Source organism: Ovis canadensis, chromosome 2 (genome assembly GCF_042477335.2).
Source record: "Ovis canadensis isolate MfBH-ARS-UI-01 breed Bighorn chromosome 2, ARS-UI_OviCan_v2, whole genome shotgun sequence".
NCBI lineage: Eukaryota > Metazoa > Chordata > Mammalia > Artiodactyla > Bovidae > Ovis > Ovis canadensis.
The window spans coordinates 144531356-144550387 of record NC_091246.1 but is presented as its reverse complement, the minus strand read 5'-3'; the positions used below and the strand labels follow the sequence as shown (position 1 = coordinate 144550387).

The following is a 19032-nucleotide window of genomic DNA, read 5'->3' as shown; positions in this document are numbered from 1 at the left end:
CTGCTTATATGCTGTGCAAACCAAACAGCTCTGTGTGTGCAGAAGCAGGCATTTTATCATTGAGATAAAATGAGGGAATACAGGGTACCTGCAATTGTTTGCCACTGTGCTTTTCATTCATAAATTCTTTCCAGTCAGCCCAGGTATTTGGGGCAGATGCTTGGGAACAGGTATACTCTAAGCGCTGGTCCACAGTGAACACGTGGGAACTGTGGGCAGCAGGAGGGATGTTGTAGGGTCAGAGTCTGATAGCAGGAAGGCAGTTAGGGTTTCACTAATTCTCTTGTGGTGCAACCTGGGCTTTGGGTCCGTGTTTTTGTAATTACAGTGAAAGTGAAAGCCGCTCAGTCGTGTCCAACTCTTTGCGACCTCCAGGCCAAAATTTCCCAGGTTGGGAAGATCCCCTGGAGAAGGGAAAGGCTACCCATTCCAGTATTCCAGCCTAGAGAATTCCATGGACTGTATCGTCCATGGGGGTCGCAAAGAGTCAGACACGACTGAGCGACTTTCACTTCACTTCGCTTAGTAATTGCCCAGCTTCAGGTGTTGCTACCCAGTTTTCTTTTTAAAAATAGCATGGTCTCACATGACATTATTGGAGAACTTAATAAGGGCCCAGTAGAATGTGGAGAAATACAGAAAGAACATGGGTGGGGTTTGTACTGAGACCGTATAGTGTATCACAGAGTGTGGTCATTGCCATGGGTAGAACAGTGTAAATCCTGTTTTTCTTTAAGATGTCTTTAAATGAGTACGCCATAAACATCAAGGCCCCTCAGGTATTTGACCAAATAGCCTTTCACATTTGGGGAAATGTCAGAAAATAAGCTGTCTCTATACCCAAACCACTGTCCTCTGCCCATGTTCCAGGTGGACACTCTGGAGGTGATACGGCATCCAGAAGAAACCACCAACATGAAGGGGCAAACCATGGCTTCTTACTTCCGGGTAAGGAGTCTTCTTGATCTCTCCTCTGCCCGTTTCCAGAAAAGATGAGTCAGCCCTTCGCACAAGAGGCCTAGATACCACAGAGTCATTGAAACAACAGCAAAGCTCAGAGGCAGTTAGGAAAGATGGAGGTGTGGGGAAAGGAGAATTATAACGGGGAACTCACCCTTGAGTACAGTGTAAGACCGCAAGTGTCTACAGAGGGCCCTCTCTGCCACTGGCACAAAGTCCAATGAATGTGCTGATTCTGTTAGTGTTTCAGCTGCTTCTTGGCCTTAAAGCTACTGGAGTCAGCCACTTTTCCAGCATATTTACTGAGAAGTAAAGTAGTTAATAAAATTCCAGAAGGAGGCTTGTCAAGTTCATGAGAAAATAGGTCTTAGCTTCAACTTTATTTTCTTAGACTGAATTGACCCATTGCAAGAGCCATTTGCCTGAGCGCAATTATTTCCCATCTCTGTTACCCCAATTCCTGATATTTTTACCTGGTGAATGACTCTTTTGAGTAAAAATGTTATCTCCATAAGGACTCTGTCAAATGCACATTAGAGAGGAAAGATAAGAGACTGTCACTTTGTACTGATTTGCACAAATTTGTTTATTTTCAAATTATGAAGCACTGGGATTGGGAACCCATTAGAGATCACTGACCACGGGGAACTGAGGTCCAGGCAACTTCATGATGGAGATGCTGTTAGACCAGACAGAACTACTGAAACCAGGGACAACAAAATAAGGTTGTAAGGTGGGGTTACCAAAGTAAGGGACTTGGCAGGGATAGTAAGTCAAGTGGACCATGAGCTGGAGTTGCCAGGCAGGCTGGAGGGTGGGCCTGGGAGCCAGCACCATGGAAAGAAGGTTCCACCCAAAGCTAGCGGGTTCAAGAAGGACCTAGAGCTAAGAAGTCTGACCTGTGCTTTAGAGGTAGACTGGAATGGGCCTCAGTGTATGGACTGTAGGGACCTAGAGGTCTTTGGGTCTAGCATTCCATCAATGTAGTGATGCCTGCTGCAACTTCTCCAACCGGTAGGTTTTCAGCCCCTATTTCATCACTCATGGTTGGAAATCTCTAATTGCCATGTATTTCTTATCCCGATCCCCTTAGTGGTTTGATTATACTCTCCTAGTTTCTGCATGTATGGGATTTGAAGGCTCTGACTGTAAGGTTATCGTCAAGATCCTAGAGTCCCTCTTTCAGCAGAAGAAGCCATTGGCAGTGCAATTTTCAGAAATATATCCATAACAAACAGTTGGGTGTCCTCAAAATACTAGTCCCCAAATGCTAAAAAAATGATGCATTGCCAAGCCAGGCAACACCATTTTGGATCAGTAGCAGGTAAAATTATGAAATAATAGGACTGATTTTACGTGTGGCTTGTAATTGCCCCAAAGACATGTCCAAAAGAAGAACTGCCACTGTGGATGTCTGTGAGAAACAGGGAGTGTGTTCTTTCTGTTCTCTACACAGCCATTTGGTGTATGTTAATTCATCTTCATTATAATCTCCTTTTACCGTCCAGTTTTCTTGTTTTCTTTGCCTTCTTTATTTTTCTCATTTCGCCTCTGCCTTTGTAAGATTGCCTTAGACTTTCTGGTGATTGTTAGGTTAAGAAGACAACTGACCCCTTCCATGAAACCTGGACCTGTAAAATTACAGATACAGTTTATGGAGCATCACCTTGAAATATCAGAGACAAGCTAGTTCTGGCAACAGAGTTATGAGATAATCTAACCAAATTCTTAGATAGCTGAGTTTCTGCCAAGTGGGATATTGCTTGGCCCTGGGTGATGTTTAAAGAAAATCCACAGGCAGCTATAAGTACAGAACAATATGTTAAAACCTATATTGTTATTTCTTTTTGCTGAATTCTTGTTTAGCCTCAAAGATTCCATGAGTTGTTTACAAGCTGACAAATGGCCCTGGAAGCCTGGGCCAGCCACTGTTGTAATTATCCATTATGACTTTGGTGACCTCACTTCTTGTGCATTTTTTCCCCTGGTAGTATTCTCTGATGGATCTGCTCTCTAAAATGGTGGTGGGACAGCCCCACTTTGTACGCTGCATCAAGCCCAATGATGACCGAGAGGCCCTGAAGTTCTCCACAGACAAAGTGCGGGCCCAGCTCCGCTCCACGGGCATCCTAGAGACAGTCAGCATCCGCCAGCAGGGGTATTCTCACCGCATCCTCTTCGAGGAGTTTGTGAAAAGGTCAGGCTGGTATTTTGGGAAATACATTATATTAAACACAACTCTGCCAAAGCCATTCTGTCCCCTGGGATCATCCCCAGCCCTCTTGCCTCCAAACACGTGATTGGCTAGTTTGTTGTTTAGTTGTTAAGTCATGTTCGACTCTTTTGCAACCCCATGGACTCTGCCTGGCTCCTCTGTCCATGAGATTTCCCATGCAAGAATACTAGTGTGGGTTGCCATTTCTTATTCCAGGAGATTTTCCCAACCCAGAGATGGAGCCATCGTCTCCTGCATTGGCTGGTGGATTCTTTACCATTGAGCCACCAGGGAAGAATTTCCAGCTGCCATTTACTTGCTTAAATGTTGTTTCTGTTGTACTCCAACTGAGTTACAGTCATCTGGAAGACAAGTTAAGCTCCCTTCTGATCAGTTCAGTTCAGTCACTCAGTTGTGTCCAACTCTTTGCCACCCCATGGACTGCAGCACGCCAGGCTTCCTTGTCTAATACCAACTCCTGGAACTTGCTCAAACTCATGTCCATCAAGCCAGTGATGCCATCCAACCATCTCATCTTCTGTCATCCCCTTCTCCTCCTGCCTTCCATCTTTCCCAGCATCAGGGTCTTTTACAATGGTCAGTTCTTCGCATCAAGTGGCCAAAGTATGGGAGCTTCTACTTCATCATCAGTCCTTCCAATGAATATTCAGGACTGATTTCCTTTAGGGTCGACTGGTTTGATCTCCTTGCAGTCCAAGGGACTCTCAAGAGTCTTCTCCAACACCACAGTTCAAAAGCATCAATTCTTTGGCCCTCAGCTTTCTTTATGGTCAAACTCTCACATCCATACATGACTCCTGGAAAAACCATAGCTTTGACTAGACAGACCTTTGTGGGCAAAGTAATGTCTCTGCTTTTTAATATGCTATCTAGGTTTGTCATAGCTTTTCTCCCAAGGAGCACATGCGTTTTGATTTCATGGCTGCAGTCACCATCTGCAGTGATTTTGGAGCCCACAATTTTGATTTAAAGTCTGTCATTGTTTCCATTGTTTCCCCATCTATTTGCCATGAACTGATGGGACCAGATGCCATGATCTTAGTTGTCTGAATGTTGAGCTTTAAGCCAGTTCTTTCACTCTCCTCTTTCACTTTCATCAAGAGGCCCTTCAGTTCCTCTTCACTTTCTGCCATTAGGGTGGTGTCATCTGCATATCTGAGGTTATTGATATTTCTCCTGGCAATCTTGATTCCATCTTGTGCTTCATCCAGCCTGGCATTTTCCATGATGTACTCTGCATATAAGTTAAATAAGCAGGGTGATGTAATCCTTTCCCAATTTGGAACCAGTCTGTTGTTCCATGTCCGGTTCTGACTGTTGCTTCTTGACCTGCATACAGATTTCTCAGGAGGCAGGTAAGTGGTCTGCCTGGCTCTTTGCGAGCCCATGGACTGTAGCCTGCCAGGCTCCTCTGTCCATTGGATTTTCCAGGCAAGAATACTTTAGTTGGGGGCCATGCCCTCTTGCATAAGATCTTCCTGACCCAGGGATCGAATCTGGGTCACCTGCATTCCAGGCAGATTCTTTACTGTCTGAGCCACTAGGGAAGCCCCCCTTCTGATCACATCTGAAAAATACAAATGTCTATAGGTATTTTTGTGTTATAGGTAAACATATATATATGTGTGTTATATATAAACATATATATAAACCTTAGGTTTCAAAATCTCCAGATTTTTTTTTTTTTTTTTTTTTTGGCTCTGATGGAAGTATTCTTTCATGAATGGCTCAAGATTCTGGCAAATATAAATGCACACAACAGGCACTCCTCTCTCAGGGTCTGGCACGATTTAATGATAGCTAACATCTACATAGCACCTCAAATGTCCCAAATGTGTAATCTCCTTTGATCCATACAGCAGCCCCATAAGCTAGGCTTTATTATTATCCCCATTTTACAGATGAGGAAATTGAAGCACAGAAGGAAAGTAAGTGATTTTACCAAAGTCAGTGCTGATAAATGATAGGACCAAAATCTGAACCCAAGGAGTCTGGCTACAACAGCCACAGTTTTAATCTCTTCAGTCTACTCCATTCAATAAAAGTTTGCTGCAGAAATTGCAGCAGAGCTTTCTAAACCCAGAAACTGCCTTTGCATAAGGGTGAAATGTTGCTCTTTTCTGAACAGCTGCCGTAGGTATGTCTTACATACACATGTGATTATAAGTAGAATTTTCACAAAACTTTCTGTGAAGAAATAAGAATAACAACAACAGAGAATCTCTGAGAAGCACTATTATCTGAGAATATCCAGAGAGGAAAATTAAAATTCATTATAAAATCTGCACCCCACCAACCATCTTTAGTTTCTTTTTACCACCACGCTGAAACTTCTGCCCAAGGTCATTTTTCCAACTTTTCCTCAGGGAAGAATGCATCCTAATACAGCAGGTCACTTCATTGGATCTTCCCAATGCCACTAAATTCTATGCAGATGAAAGGGCAAAAAGAGCTTTTGGCAATGAGAGCTGTTAAATTAAAAATAAGAATGAAATGGCTTTTTAAAAGGAAGTGTCTTTGAACCTCTTTTTCCATCTTAAATTTGGAGGTGGAACAAACAAAAAAAAAGATGATTTTAGCTCATGAATGTGACTAGTCAAGTATTTTTAGCTACCAAGAGTTGAATACATGAAAAATATTTAAGAAAACAGGTCAAATGCTAAACAGATTGGCACTTCTTTGTTCGTAATCAGAAAGCCAGTAGGCAAGTATGAACAGGAGTTTCAAAATGTCAGTAAATCTGAGGGTATCAAAGATTTCTGAGCCAGCAAGTTAATTGGTATTTTGATCCTTTTGAGCAACTTAACAACAAAATGGATGAGTTAGCAGTTTCCCCCCTTGATGTTATTCAACAAATAGGGGCGCCTCTTATCTTCCTGTTCAGGAGTGCTGTTTTGTAAACTCTTAGCAGGAAATATGCAGACAAAACAATCAAAGGCAGGCTTATCAGGTGGCAGTAAATAAAAGATAAAGACTTGTTTAGTGTTACTCTTTACCTTTTGTGTTTTCTGGCACTTGCGACTGAAATCCTGACTTGCACACACCTGAAAGGCAGTGTTTTGAGGATTATGTTGTCTGGTTCGAAAACGAGGAAGGACTTTCCCAAGTCACCCACGTCTGCAGACTTGGCCAAAGCTAAAATGCTTCCTTGCCTCCTCATCCTTGAATTTCCTGGCAAAATGACTTAGAAATGCCCTTCCAGTTTTCTACTCATGGCGCCTTCAAGAAAAGGGCTATTTTCAACACCCTCTCAACAGCGGGGCCAGGTAGGTCGGAAGCATTCGTCTATTCTCAGGTAGGCATGAAGAAGGCCACCTGACAGTGCTGGGCGGGTAGCTGAGACTGCCTGGAAGTCCTACTGTTGAGCTGCCACAGGAAAGAACCACGAATGCTCGTCGGCTTCATGGTCAATGGGCTCTGTATTCTGGTCCAGCAGAAGGTCTGCTCTGAGACACACGTGTGCGGTGCACACACTTGCATGTGTTCTGGCAAATGTCTAAAGGATAATACAGCGTATTCAGTTCAAAGTCTTATAGTTTCTTTACTAAACTATTGTAGAAAATAGTATAATTTAGTGAGAAGACTGAAGTTCTAGTCTCCTCTTAGATACAGTATTTGGCAAGTAACCTAATATTTCCATAAAGGATATTTCATCATCTGCATGATAAGAAGTCAGGAATACACAGAGTCCACATCCTAAAGATTTTCAGAGATTACATGTGGATTCTTGGGCCTTAACCTGTAAGTTTTCCAGAAAGGCCCACCTCTCTCAGTTTAGCTCAAAGGACGGAGAACTGCATCTCCCAGGACTCAATTCATAATAACTGTTAAATCAGTGTCTGTTGAACAAAGTGAAACTTTTGCCATCTTCTCTTTCATTCAGTTCAGTTCAGTTCAGTCGCTCAGTTGTGTCCGACTCTTTGCGACCCCATGGATCGCAGCACACCCGGCCTCCCTGTCCATCACCAACTCCCGGAGTTCACTCAAACTCACGTCCATCGAGTCGGTGATGCCATCCAGCCATCTCATCCTCTGTCGTCCCCTTTTCCTCCTGCCCCCAATCCTTCCCAGCATCAGAGTCTTTTCCAATGAGTCAACTCTTCGCATGAGGTGGCCAAAGTACCAAAATATTAGGTTACTTCACATGAGGTGGGCAAATATCAGCTTTACATTCATTCCTTCCAAAGAACACCCGGGGGTGATCTCCTTTAGAACGGACTGGCTGGATCTCTGTGCAGTCCAAGGGACTCTCAAGAGTCTTCTCCAACACCCCAGTTCAAAAGCATCAATTCTTCAGCACTCAGCTTCCTTCACAGTCCAACTCTCACATCCATACATGACCACAGGAAAAACCATAGCCATGACTAGATGGACCTTTCTTGGCAAAGTAATGTCTCTGCTTTTTAATATGCTATCTAGTTTGGTCATAACTTTTCTTCCAAGGAGTAAGCGTCTTTTAATTTCATGGCTGCAGTCACCATCTGCAGTGATTTTGGAGCCCCAAAAAATAAAATCTGACACTGTTTCCACTATTTCCTCATCTATTTCCCATGAAGTGATGGGACCAGATGCCATGATCTTCGTTTTCTGAATGTTGAGCTTTAAGCCAACTTTTTCACTCTCCTCTTTCACTTTCAAGAGGCTTTTTAGTTCCTGTTCACTTTCTGCTATAAGGGTGGTGTCATCTGCATATCTGAGGTTATTGATATTTCTCCCAGCAATCTTGATTCCAGCTTGTTCTTCTTCCAGCCCAGCGTTTCTCATGACGTACTCTGCATAGAAGTTAAATAAGCAGGGTGACAATATATAGCCTTGACGTACTCCTTTTCCTATTTGGAACCAGTCTGTTGTTCCATGTCCAGTTCTAACTGCTGCTTCCTGACCTGCATACAGATTTCTCAAGAGGCAGGTCATGTGGTCTGGTATTCCCATCTCTTTCAGAATTTTCCACAGTTTCTTGTGATCCACACAGTCAAGGCTTTGGCATAATCAATAAAGCAGAAATAGATGTTTTTCTGGAACTCTCTTGAGTTACTCTCTTGATTAACTCTTTTGAGTTACTCTCTTGATTAACTGTTTTTCAATGATCCAGCGGATGTTGGCAATTTGATCTCTGATTCCTCTGCCTTTTCTAAAACCAGCTTGAACATCTGGAAGTTCACGGTTCACGTATTGCTGAAGCCTGGCTTGGAGAATTTTGAGCATTACTTTACTAGCGTGTGAGATGAGTGCAATTGTGCGGTAGTTTGAGCATTCTCTTTCATTAGCAACTTCCATCTCCTCTCATGATTGCATGAGAAACCCATGGTGCCCTGGTATCTTCTCCTTCTTCCTTTTATTCCTCTACTTCCTGTCCTTCAGAAAGCTAGGTGTAACCTCTGTCTTCTCATTCTCTTCAAACAGTCCGTCAAAAGTCCTGTCAACTTTACCAGCTAAGGTTTATCAAAATGATTCCTTTGGGAATTTCCTGATCCCTTCTCCCAAGGCTTTATTAATCTCCCATCCTTTCTCCCAAGGTCTTTTAATAATAATAGCAACAGCTTGAGATATAATTCGTATATGATAAAATCACCTTTTAAAGTGCACAATTCTATGGTTTTAGTATATTCGTGAGTTGTGCAACTCACTGCCATCTAATCTGAGGATCTTTTCATATGCTTATTGCTCATTTATAATATTTCCTCCAAAGAAATGTTTATTCAGATCCTTTACCCATTTAATTGTTGATTTCTATATATTCTGGATACTAGCCCTTATCAGATATACTATTTGCAGTTTTCTTTTTCTTTGGAATTGTCTTTTCAATTCTTGATGGTATCTTTTCAAGCATTAAAATTTTTAAATTTTGATGAAGCCCAATTTTTCTGTTTTCTATTGTTAGTCATGCTTTTGGTGTCATAGCTAAGAAATTATTGCTTAATTCAAGGTCATGAAGCTATATTCCTATGTTTTCTCCTAAGAACTTTATGGTTTTAGGCCTTATATTTAGATGAGTAGTGCATTTTGAATTATCTTTATGTATGGTGTGAGGTACATATAGGTTCAACTACATTCATTTATATTATACATGGATATCAAGCTTTCCTAGCACTATTTGTTGAAAAGACTATTCTTTCTCCTGTTAAATTGTCTTGGCATTCTTGTTAAAAATCAATTGACCATAAATTGGTCATAAATTATTTCTGAATTCTCAATTCTAGTCCATTGATCAAAATCTGTTTCAAACCTCTTGAGGCTCTTTTGTCTACCCTTTCAACTTAGCTTCCTAAATGGACTTCCTGCCTATTCTCTTCTCCAAAGAGCCACCAGAATACAATTTAACTACAACTCTTATCTAATATGTTGCTTCCTTGCTTAAAATCCTTAGTTGAAATGATTATTCAGACCTCAGTGGATGAGCCTCAGCCCCTCGGCCTGATAGGGGGAAATCTCCCTGATCTGAACCCCACCCACCTTTCCAATCTCTTCTCTCTTGTCTTCCCACCTCTCAGCTCATACTTCCGCAAAATCCAGACTACTTAGAGTTTCATAAACACCCCACATTGTTTCATACTTCTGATCTTTTGGTCTTGTTATGATCATGCTATGTTGCCTGAATGCCCCCTTTCCAAGTTCTTGGTCAATTAGCTTAAACAGGCTAGTTCAGTTCAGTTCAGTTGCTCAGTCATGTCCAACTCTTTGTGACCCCATGGGCTGCAGCATGGCAGACCTCCCTATCCATCACCAAATCCCAGAGTTTTCTCAAACTCATATGCACTGAGTTAGCGATGCCATCCAACCATCTCTGCCTCTGTCATCCCCTTCTCCTCCAACCTTCAATTTTTCCCAGCATCAGGGTCTTTTCAAATGAGTCAGTTCTTCACATCATGTGGCCAAAGGACTGTAGTTTCAGCTTCAACATCAGTCCTTCCAATGAGTATTCAAGACTGGTTGGATCTCCTTGCTATCCAAGAGACTCTCAAGATTCTCAAGTCTTCTCAACACCAACTTCAAAAGCATCAATTCTTCAGCGCTCAGCTTTCTTTATAGTCCAACTCTCATGTGCATACATGACTACTGGGAAAACCAGAGCCATGACTAGATGGACCTTTGTTGGCAAAGTAATGTCTATGCTTTTTTAGTATGCTGTCTAGGTTGGTCATAACTTTTCTTCCAAGGAGCAAGCATCTTTTAATTTCATGGCTGCAGTCACAATCTGCAGTGATTCTGGAGCCCCCAGAAATAAAATCTGTCACTGTTTCCATTGTTTCCCCATCTATTTGCCATAAAGTGATGGGGCCAGATGCCATCATCTTCGTTTTCTGAATGCTGAGTTTTAGGCTAACTTTTTCCCTCTCCTCTTCACTTTCATCAAGAGGCTCTTCAGTTCCTCTTCACTTTTTGCCATTAAGGATCATGTCATCTGCATATCTGAGGTTACTGATATTTCTCCCAGCAATCTTGATTCCACCTTGTGCTTCATCCAGCCTAGCATTTTGCATGATGTACTCTGCATAGAAGTTAAATAAGCAGGGTGACACTATACAGCCTTGACGTACTCCTTTCCTGATTTGGAACCAGTCTGTTTTTCCATGTCCGGTTCTAACTATTGCTTCTTGACCTGCATACAGATTTTTCAGGAGGCAGGCAAGGTGGTCTGGTATTCCCATCTCTTTCAGAATTTTCCACAGTTTAATGTGATCCACACAGTCAAAGGCTTTGGCATAGTCAATGAAGCAGAAATAGCTGTTTTTCTGGAACTCTCTTGCTTTTTCAATGATCCAGTGGATGTTGGCAATTTGATCTGTGTTTCCTCTGCCTTTTCTAAAACCAGCTTGAACATCTGGAAGTTCACGGTTCACGTATTGCTGAAGCCTGGCTTGGAGAATTTTGAGCATTACTTTACTAGCATGTGAGATGAGTGCAATTGTGCGGTAGTTTGAGCATTCTTTGGCATTGCCTTTCTTTGGGATTGGAATGAAAACCGACCTTTTCCAGTTCTGTGGCTGCTGCTGAGTTCTCCATATTTGCTAGCATATTTAGTGCAGCACTTTCACCGCATCGTCTTTTAGGTTTTGAAATAGCTCAACTGGAATTCCATCATCTTCACTAGCTTTGTTGATAGTGATGCTTCCTAAGGCCCACTTGACTTCGTACTCCAAGATGTCTGGCTCTAGGTGAGTGATCGCACCATCGTGGTTATCTGGGTCATTAAGATCTTTTTTGTATAGTTCTGTATATTCTTGCCACCTCTTCTTAAGATCTTCTGCTTCTGTTAGGTCCATACCATTTCTGTCCTTTATTGTGCCCATCTTTGGATGAAATATTCCCTTGGTATCTCTAATATTCTTGAAGAGATCTCTAGTCCTTCCCATTCTATTGTTTTCCTCTATTTCTTTGCATTGATCACCAGAAGACTTTCTTATCTCTCCTTGCTCTTCTTTGGAACTCTGCATTCAAATGGGAATATCTTTCTTTTTCTCCTTTGCATTTTGCTTCTCTTCTTTTCACAGCTATTTGTAAGGCCTCCTCAGACAACCATTTTGCCTTTTTGCATTTCTTTTCCTTCGGGATGTTCTTAATCCTTGCCTCCTGTACAATGTCAGGGACCTCCATCCATAGTTCTTCAGGCACTCTATTAGATCTAATCCCTTGAATCTATTTCTCACTTCCACTGTATAATTGTAAGAGATTTGATTTAAGTCATACCTGAATGGTTTAGTGGTTTTCCGTACTTTCTTCAATTTAAGTCTGAATTTGGCAAAAGGAGTTCATGATCTGAGCCACATTCAGCTCCCAGTCTTGTTTTTGCTGCCTGTATAGAGCTTCTCCATCTTTGGCTGCAAAGAATATAATCAGTCTGATTTTGGTATTGACCATCTGGTGATGTCCATGTGTAGAATCTTCTCTTGTGTTGTTGGAAGATGGTGTTTGCTATGAGCAATGCGTTTTCTTGGCAAAACTCTATTAGCCTTTGCCCTGCTTCATTCTGTACTCCAAGGCCAAATTTGCCTGTTACTCCAGGTATCTCTTGACTTCCTACTTTTGCATTCCAGTCCCCTATAATGAAAAGGACATCTTTTTGGGTGTTAGTTCTAAAAGGTCTTGTTCGTCTTCATAGAGCCATTCAACCTCAGCATTACTGGTTGGGGCATAGACTTGGATTACTGTGACATTGAATGGTTTGCCTTGGAAATGAACAGAGATCATTCTGTCGTTTTTGAGACTGCATCCAAGTACTGCATTTCAAACTCTTTTTTTGACTATGATGGCTACTCCATTTCTTCTAAGGGATTCTTGCCCACAGTAGTAGATGGTCATCTGACCATTAAATTCACCCATTCCAGTCCATTTTAGTTCGCTGATTCCTAAAATGTCAATGTTCACTCTTGCTATCACTTGTTTGACCACTTCCAATTTGCCTTGTTTCATGGACTTAAAATTCCAGGATTCTATGCAATATTGCTCTTTACAGCATCGGACTTTACTTCGATCACCAGTCACATCAACAACTGGGTGTTGTTTTCGCTTTGGCTCCATCCCTTCATTCTTTCTGGAGTTATTTCTCCGCTGATCTCCAGTAGCATATTAGGCACCTACTGACCTGGGGAGTTCATCTTTCAGTGTCCTATCTTTTTGCCTTTTCATACTGTTCATGGGGTTCTCAAGGCAAGAATACTGAAGTGGTTTTCCATTCCCTTATCCAGTGGACCACACTTTGTCAGAACTCTCCACTATGACCTGTCCATCCTGGGTGGCCGTACATGGCCTGGCTCATAGTTTCATTGAGTTAGACGAGACTGTGGTCCATGTGATCAGACTGGTTAGTTTTCTGTAATTGTTGTTTTCAGGTTAACCTGAAAGGTTAACCAGTTTAACCTCTGCTTATTCCTTCAGACTTTGAACAGGCATTATCTTCTCCTTGATTCTCCCAGGCTAGGTTTGGAGACTCTGTGATGAGCTTCATTAGTAGCACTTACTACATTGAGGTGGATACTAGCTGCTGGTATCTTACCTTGACATTAACCACCTGGGAAGCAGGGGTATTTTCCAGCTAACTTCGTATCTGTACTGTCCAGCCCTGTGCCCAATACAAATCAGGTGTTTAATAAATGTTTATTGAATTGAAGAAACTCTTTTTTTAAAAAATAAATTTATTTATTTTAATTGGAGGTTAATTACTTTACATTATTGTATTGGTTTTGCCATACATCAACATGTATCTGCCACAGGTATACACGTGTTCCCCATCCTGAACCCCCCTCCCTCCTCCCTCCCCATACCATCCCTCTGGGTCGTCCCAGTGCACCAGCCCCAAGCATCCGAAAACTCTTATTCCTTCCTCTTCATCACTACCTTTTTTTACCACCTCTTGGTTGACTCTTTGGCCCTCGCGGTTTTAAAATGCATGACAGGAGCTGGCATTGTTGAGCTTAAGTTTGGCTTGCATTGTAAAAAGTAGCATCTAGATTGTTAGAGCGTAAGATTTCAGGTAAGTGCTAAGTAGCTCTTACCATGATAAGTTAATAAAAAGTCTCTAACCCAGCTTGAATTATTCGAATTTAATACATTTTTAAAAAGTAACATTTTAACAAATTTGTCTTACTTCTCTCTAGAATAAACACTGATCCCCTCCACCCCCAAAGAAAAGACAAACTTCACAGGACAAGGAAGATTCTCTGTCTGGCTTCTGCCTGGCTTTCTAGCCTCTTTTCTCATCTCACCTCTTGGCTCACATTCCAGAAAAGAAAGAATCAGTTAGAGCTCCCTAACATAGCACAGCATATGGCCTATTAAGGCAATAGCCTGTAAAAGAAGGCTGCTTACTTGGTGTATTAGTCAGGAATCTTTTAATAACAAGTGACTGAAGCTCAAATGAGTTGAAGCAAAATTTAAAAGGGGATGATATATTGGCTTATATAACTAGAAAGTTCAAAGGTATGTCTGGATCCAGGGCATCACGCAATTTTACCAAGCCATTGTCTTTTCTTTTCACCAACTTTCCTTTCCCTCTTTTGAGTTTTTTTTTGTCAGGTAGGCAGTTCTTTGTCATGTGTTCACAAAGATGGTCCCTGGAAGCTTCTGTAGGAAGCATCCTAAAAGTTTAGCAATGTCAGCAGCAAGCAAGTTCCTGAGACTTCCCATTCAAGGAACACTCTTGTTGTCCCCAGCCTGGGTCACCTGCTGGTGTTTAATTGGTAGAGTCTTCAGCCAAGTGCCAGGGGATGGATGTCAGCCCTGTGTGAACCATGGTCTGAGGGGCTCTGTTAAAGGAAGGAGAGGAGGAGGATGGATAGGCTAAAACAATAAGCATTCATTACCCCTAGTTTGACCATGCCATATCTTGGAATCAACTGTAACAGTACAGAAAGACCCACTCCAACCTGGATAGCTAGAGGAGGTTTTTTTTGTTTTGTTTGTTTGTTTTACTTATTATTTATTTATTTAACTGCACCCGTCTTAGTTGCAGCATGCTGTGGCATGTGGGATCTAGCTCCTGACCAGAACTCAGACTCAGACCTCCTTCATTGGAAGCATGGAGTCTTAGCCACTAGATCCATCAGGGAAGTCCCTGGAGGATGTCTTTAGTTTAGAAATTTTCTAAGACGAGTATAACTTTTGTTGATAATAACAATGTTAACACTGGAATGAGAACTATATACAGTTTACTAAGTTAAGCTAAGCATAGTCTGCTTTTTGTTTGGGAAGGTATTTGTTTTTTGAACCACAGATCTACCATACAGCAGGTTTCTGATAACAGTTTCCAGCTCTACTTAACCAAGGGATTAAAAAAGACTCAATCTGTTCTGGCCTACCTAGTTTGAGTTCATCTTCTAGCATTCTGGACACTTTTCTCTGATCTTCATCAGTATAGGTCATGATAGTCTTGTCCCATGTGAGTCTGTGTTGGATGTCACTTTTCTTTGTCAGAGTCTCTCTCCTGGCCTCTCTTTGTGCTCTAAGAATAGTCTTTAGTAATTAGTTTGCTAAAGAAAGCTGCTTCTTCCCTTTTATACTGCAGAATTCTTGCTATGATTTAATATTTCCTTAACAAAGCCTTCTTTCTATTTCAGTTTTTACTCTGCGAGAGAAGAGCCATAAAAGTCTACACTGTGGACATCTCCAGAGTTGACCAATTGACCTTCTCAGATTCTAGAGCAATCCTTTGAGATCCACATATTTTTTCCAGTGGATGGCCTGGAGCAACTCTAGGCATCCATACATATTTGGAATTAACCTTGGTTTTCAAATCTTTCATATTTGGACTTTGATCCTTGACTTTGTACTTATTTTTTAAATCTCTAGTATCTTGTATTGTATGAGGACTGGCCCATGGTGTATATTTAATATTTCTCAGTTGAAGGACTCTTATCAGTTAGCAATGCATTTGACTATGAATAACAAGCAAGCAAATATTTTTGGTGGCTTAACCCAGAGTTTCTCAGTCTCCGCACTGCTGACATTTTGGACCAGGCAATTCTTTGTTGCAGAAGGTATCCCTGTGCCTTATAAGATGTATAGCAGCATCCCTGGCTTCTACCTATTAAGATACCAATAGCTTGCATTCCAAGTAGTGACAATAAAACTTGTCTCCAAATATTGGTAAATGTCCCCTGGGGAGCAAAATTGCCCATATTGAGAACTATTGCCAAAGAGATTTGTTTGTTCATTTGTTTCTCACAAAAAGAAATTGATAGGTAAGGTATTTTTAATGTGAGATTAGCTGTTCAGTGATGTCACCAGGGCCCTGAATATCTTCTGACCTCCTTTAATTCCTTTTTACCATCTTTAGTGTATGGATTGGCTTAGTGTCTCGTGGCCACAGTGTGGCTACTGCCTCTCCAGGCATGATGTCTGCATTCACAGCTGGAAGAAAGAGAAGGGGCAGGATGAATGGCTAAGTCAGTCACATTTGCCCAGCTTTTATTGGGAAAGAAAACATTTTCCAAGAAACCACTTCACATAACCTCTCATTGGCCTGAACTGAGTCAAATGACCATTTCTAGCTACAAAGATGGGCTTAGAAAGTCAGGAACAGGACTGGGGCTGGGCACATCATGACCCAAAGAAAAATTGGTTCTCTGTTAGCTAGGAAGAAGTGGGAATGGAAATGGGTGAGCCACTAATAATGCTTGTCACAGAAAAGAAATCGAATGTTTATTAATGGACTAAAGGAGTGGATGAATGACTAAGGGGCTGGATGAATAATTGCAGGTCTTCACAACCCACTCATTTCTTCCTCCTTGCTACCTAGGTTCTTCCTCAGGATTGTAGTTTTAGAATTAAAAATTGTAGAAGTGCCTGAGTAGAAAGTGGCAAGATATTGAGGACTGTTTAATTCCATTGTCATGGAGAGGGATGTTTTCAGTTTTAAGCCTGCAGCAAATTCTTTTAGCTCTTGAACTGAACTATTATCAGTTACCCTGTGAAAACTTCGCCTATGAGGATAAGGTCCTTGACATTTCCTTACAGAGCCCCAGGGTTAGTTCTAGCTCACAGGACAGGAGTTGAGAGAAAAATCAGGATCACAAAAGAATCCAGACATCTCAAGAAAGACTGAAATCCAAATTTCAGTTTTCAAAGAATAAAGCTGCTACTTTCTTCTCTGGGTAGTTGGCAGTGAATAAGAAAACACAAATCCTCCAGGAGCTAGGATGGTGATTTCACTGGGTTTTTTGTTTTTCTTTTCACTTGCAACCGCACAGGTGAGAACCTGACATGAAATAGATTTCAATGTGCCATTTAGGTAAGCTAGTATATCTACAACTCAGTGAACAGAATTCTCAGTGCATCAATCAATGCAAATTGATTTACATAGTAGTGAGGGACATGTTAAGAGATAATACTTAAGGAGGATAATGGACTGCTTCAGCATTGCAAGTAAAACATATTACATGCTTATGTGAACAGTCTCTGCATTTATAACACCTTCTAGGGGCAGCAACTGTGTGGTCGCATTCTCTGGGAGGGATCTAGAATATCTGCTGTTCTTGTGTCCTGTCATTCCCACCCTTGTGTTTTGTTTTGTTTTGTTTTGTTTTGAGAGAGAGTGATTTGCTTACTGGTCCCTAACTGTGTGTGTTGATGTGTTTTATGTAGGTGAGACTTCGGATGACTTTTTTTCTCTCTTAACTCTTATATTACCATTGTTACAACTTTGATTAATACAATCAACAAAAAGCATTCTAAAAGTACCTTTTATAATATCATTAAAAGACTCTAAGAGATGGCCTGGTCCAACTCTTCCATTTCACCAATGAGAAGGCTGAGGCCAGAAAGATGAAGTAGATTTCCTAAGGTCCCATTTCAAAAAAGTGGCAGCATCAGTAACTCTCCAGGTTACTATAGACTGAAGAGAATGTCTGTGACCACCTCTGCATTCTTAGCATGCAGTATGGATTCAGATTTGCCTTGCTTGGCCTGACGATCCTTCCCAACTTGCCTATAGATGATTTACAATCCTAAAATTCATTCTTGTAAGGTCCTGCCTTTCTCATAAAGCCCACACTGCTGACAGCTGTCTCTTATCTATTCAGAAAAACCATCTCTATAGCTGAAAGCTCTGCAAAATTCAGCCTAAAATCTATAGTAATGATTTAAAAAGTGGAGACAAGAAGTACTATCAGTTTCACTGCTCTCCAAAGACCCTGAGTAGCAGCAGTAATAAGCCCAGGCTGTCTTTCTTGCTTTCCCTAGTGTCTGCTCTGTGTGCAGCCTCATGAGCTAATTCAGTGGTAAGGAGGAACCCATGTAGGAAAAGAAACACAAGGAACAGGTATGGAAACAGTATATAAAGAAATAATAAAGGAAAACCAGAAGAAAGATGCTATGAAGATGTTAGACAGTATCACTTCAGTTGAAAAGACTGCCACCCTAGACATCTGGATTGGCTGCCCAGCTTATTCTATGAAAATCAGAGGCTAAATTAAAACTCTATGTTCCTGCTTGGAGATTCCCTAAAACAAATTTCCAGCTAACTGGCTTCTGTTGGATGATAACAATGAAGTAGCAGAAATAAAAAATAATGAAGAAAATAATGAACAAAGGGAAGAAGAGGAGGAGTATGAAAGGAAACCTCCTGGCACAGAGATGGCAAAGGAGCGCCACTTCACTCTCCAGCCCCAGCTGCAGACCTGGCTTCTCAGTCAAGGTGCATTTCCTTCAGAGCCCAGATGGGGGTCTGTAATTCCCTTTAATACAGTGCTCCTGCAAACCACTGCCCAGGCTTTCAATCGACCTCTCAGTCATTCTTAGTTCTAGTGTTCCGTTCACTTTATGCTACATATCAGCCCAATCCTAAAAACCACTGGAGAAGGAAATAGTAATGCACTCCAGTATTCTTGCCTGGATAATCCCGTGGACGGAGGAGCTTTGTGGGCTACAGTCCACGGGGTCACAAAGAGTCGGACACGACTGAGCCATTTCACTTTCACTTTCACTTTCTAAAAACCATGTTTTAGGGATGACTCGGAGGAAAGATTGCTAGCTGCTTTGTCATAGACATTTGAGTTGGGGAGGAGAAAAATTCATTTTTGTCAAAGAAAGGAAGAGAAGAAAGGGGAGAGGGGCATTTATCAACCACTTGCTTAAGGCAGGCTTCCTGTCAGCGCTTTACGTGTGCATCCTACATTTACCACTAGCCCCCAAATTATTCCAGTTTCACAGATGAGGAAACCGGTTAAAGTCATCACACAGATAGTATGTGGTACAGTCAGGACGTGAAATGAGAATCAGTCTGGTTTCAAAGCCCATCCTTATAATACATAAATGACACATTTGAACACATCCAAATAATCATTGCAAAGTCAGTAGAATTTAGGCAGAAAAAAAATTAATAATTTTACTAGTGGTGAAAT

At 41.4% G+C, this 19032-nt stretch overlaps 1 protein-coding gene across 1 annotated transcript in view; it reads left to right on the top strand.

Moving 5' to 3' along the window:
* The window catches only part of MYO3B (myosin IIIB), a 275064-nt gene that overhangs the window by 98409 nt on the left and 157623 nt on the right, over window positions 1-19032 (top strand). The window contains exons 18-19 of the mRNA XM_069575180.1: window positions 871-948; window positions 2952-3157. Of these exons, the coding sequence (XP_069431281.1) occupies window positions 871-948; window positions 2952-3157 (284 nt within the window). The remainder of the gene's footprint in view (window positions 1-870; window positions 949-2951; window positions 3158-19032) is intronic.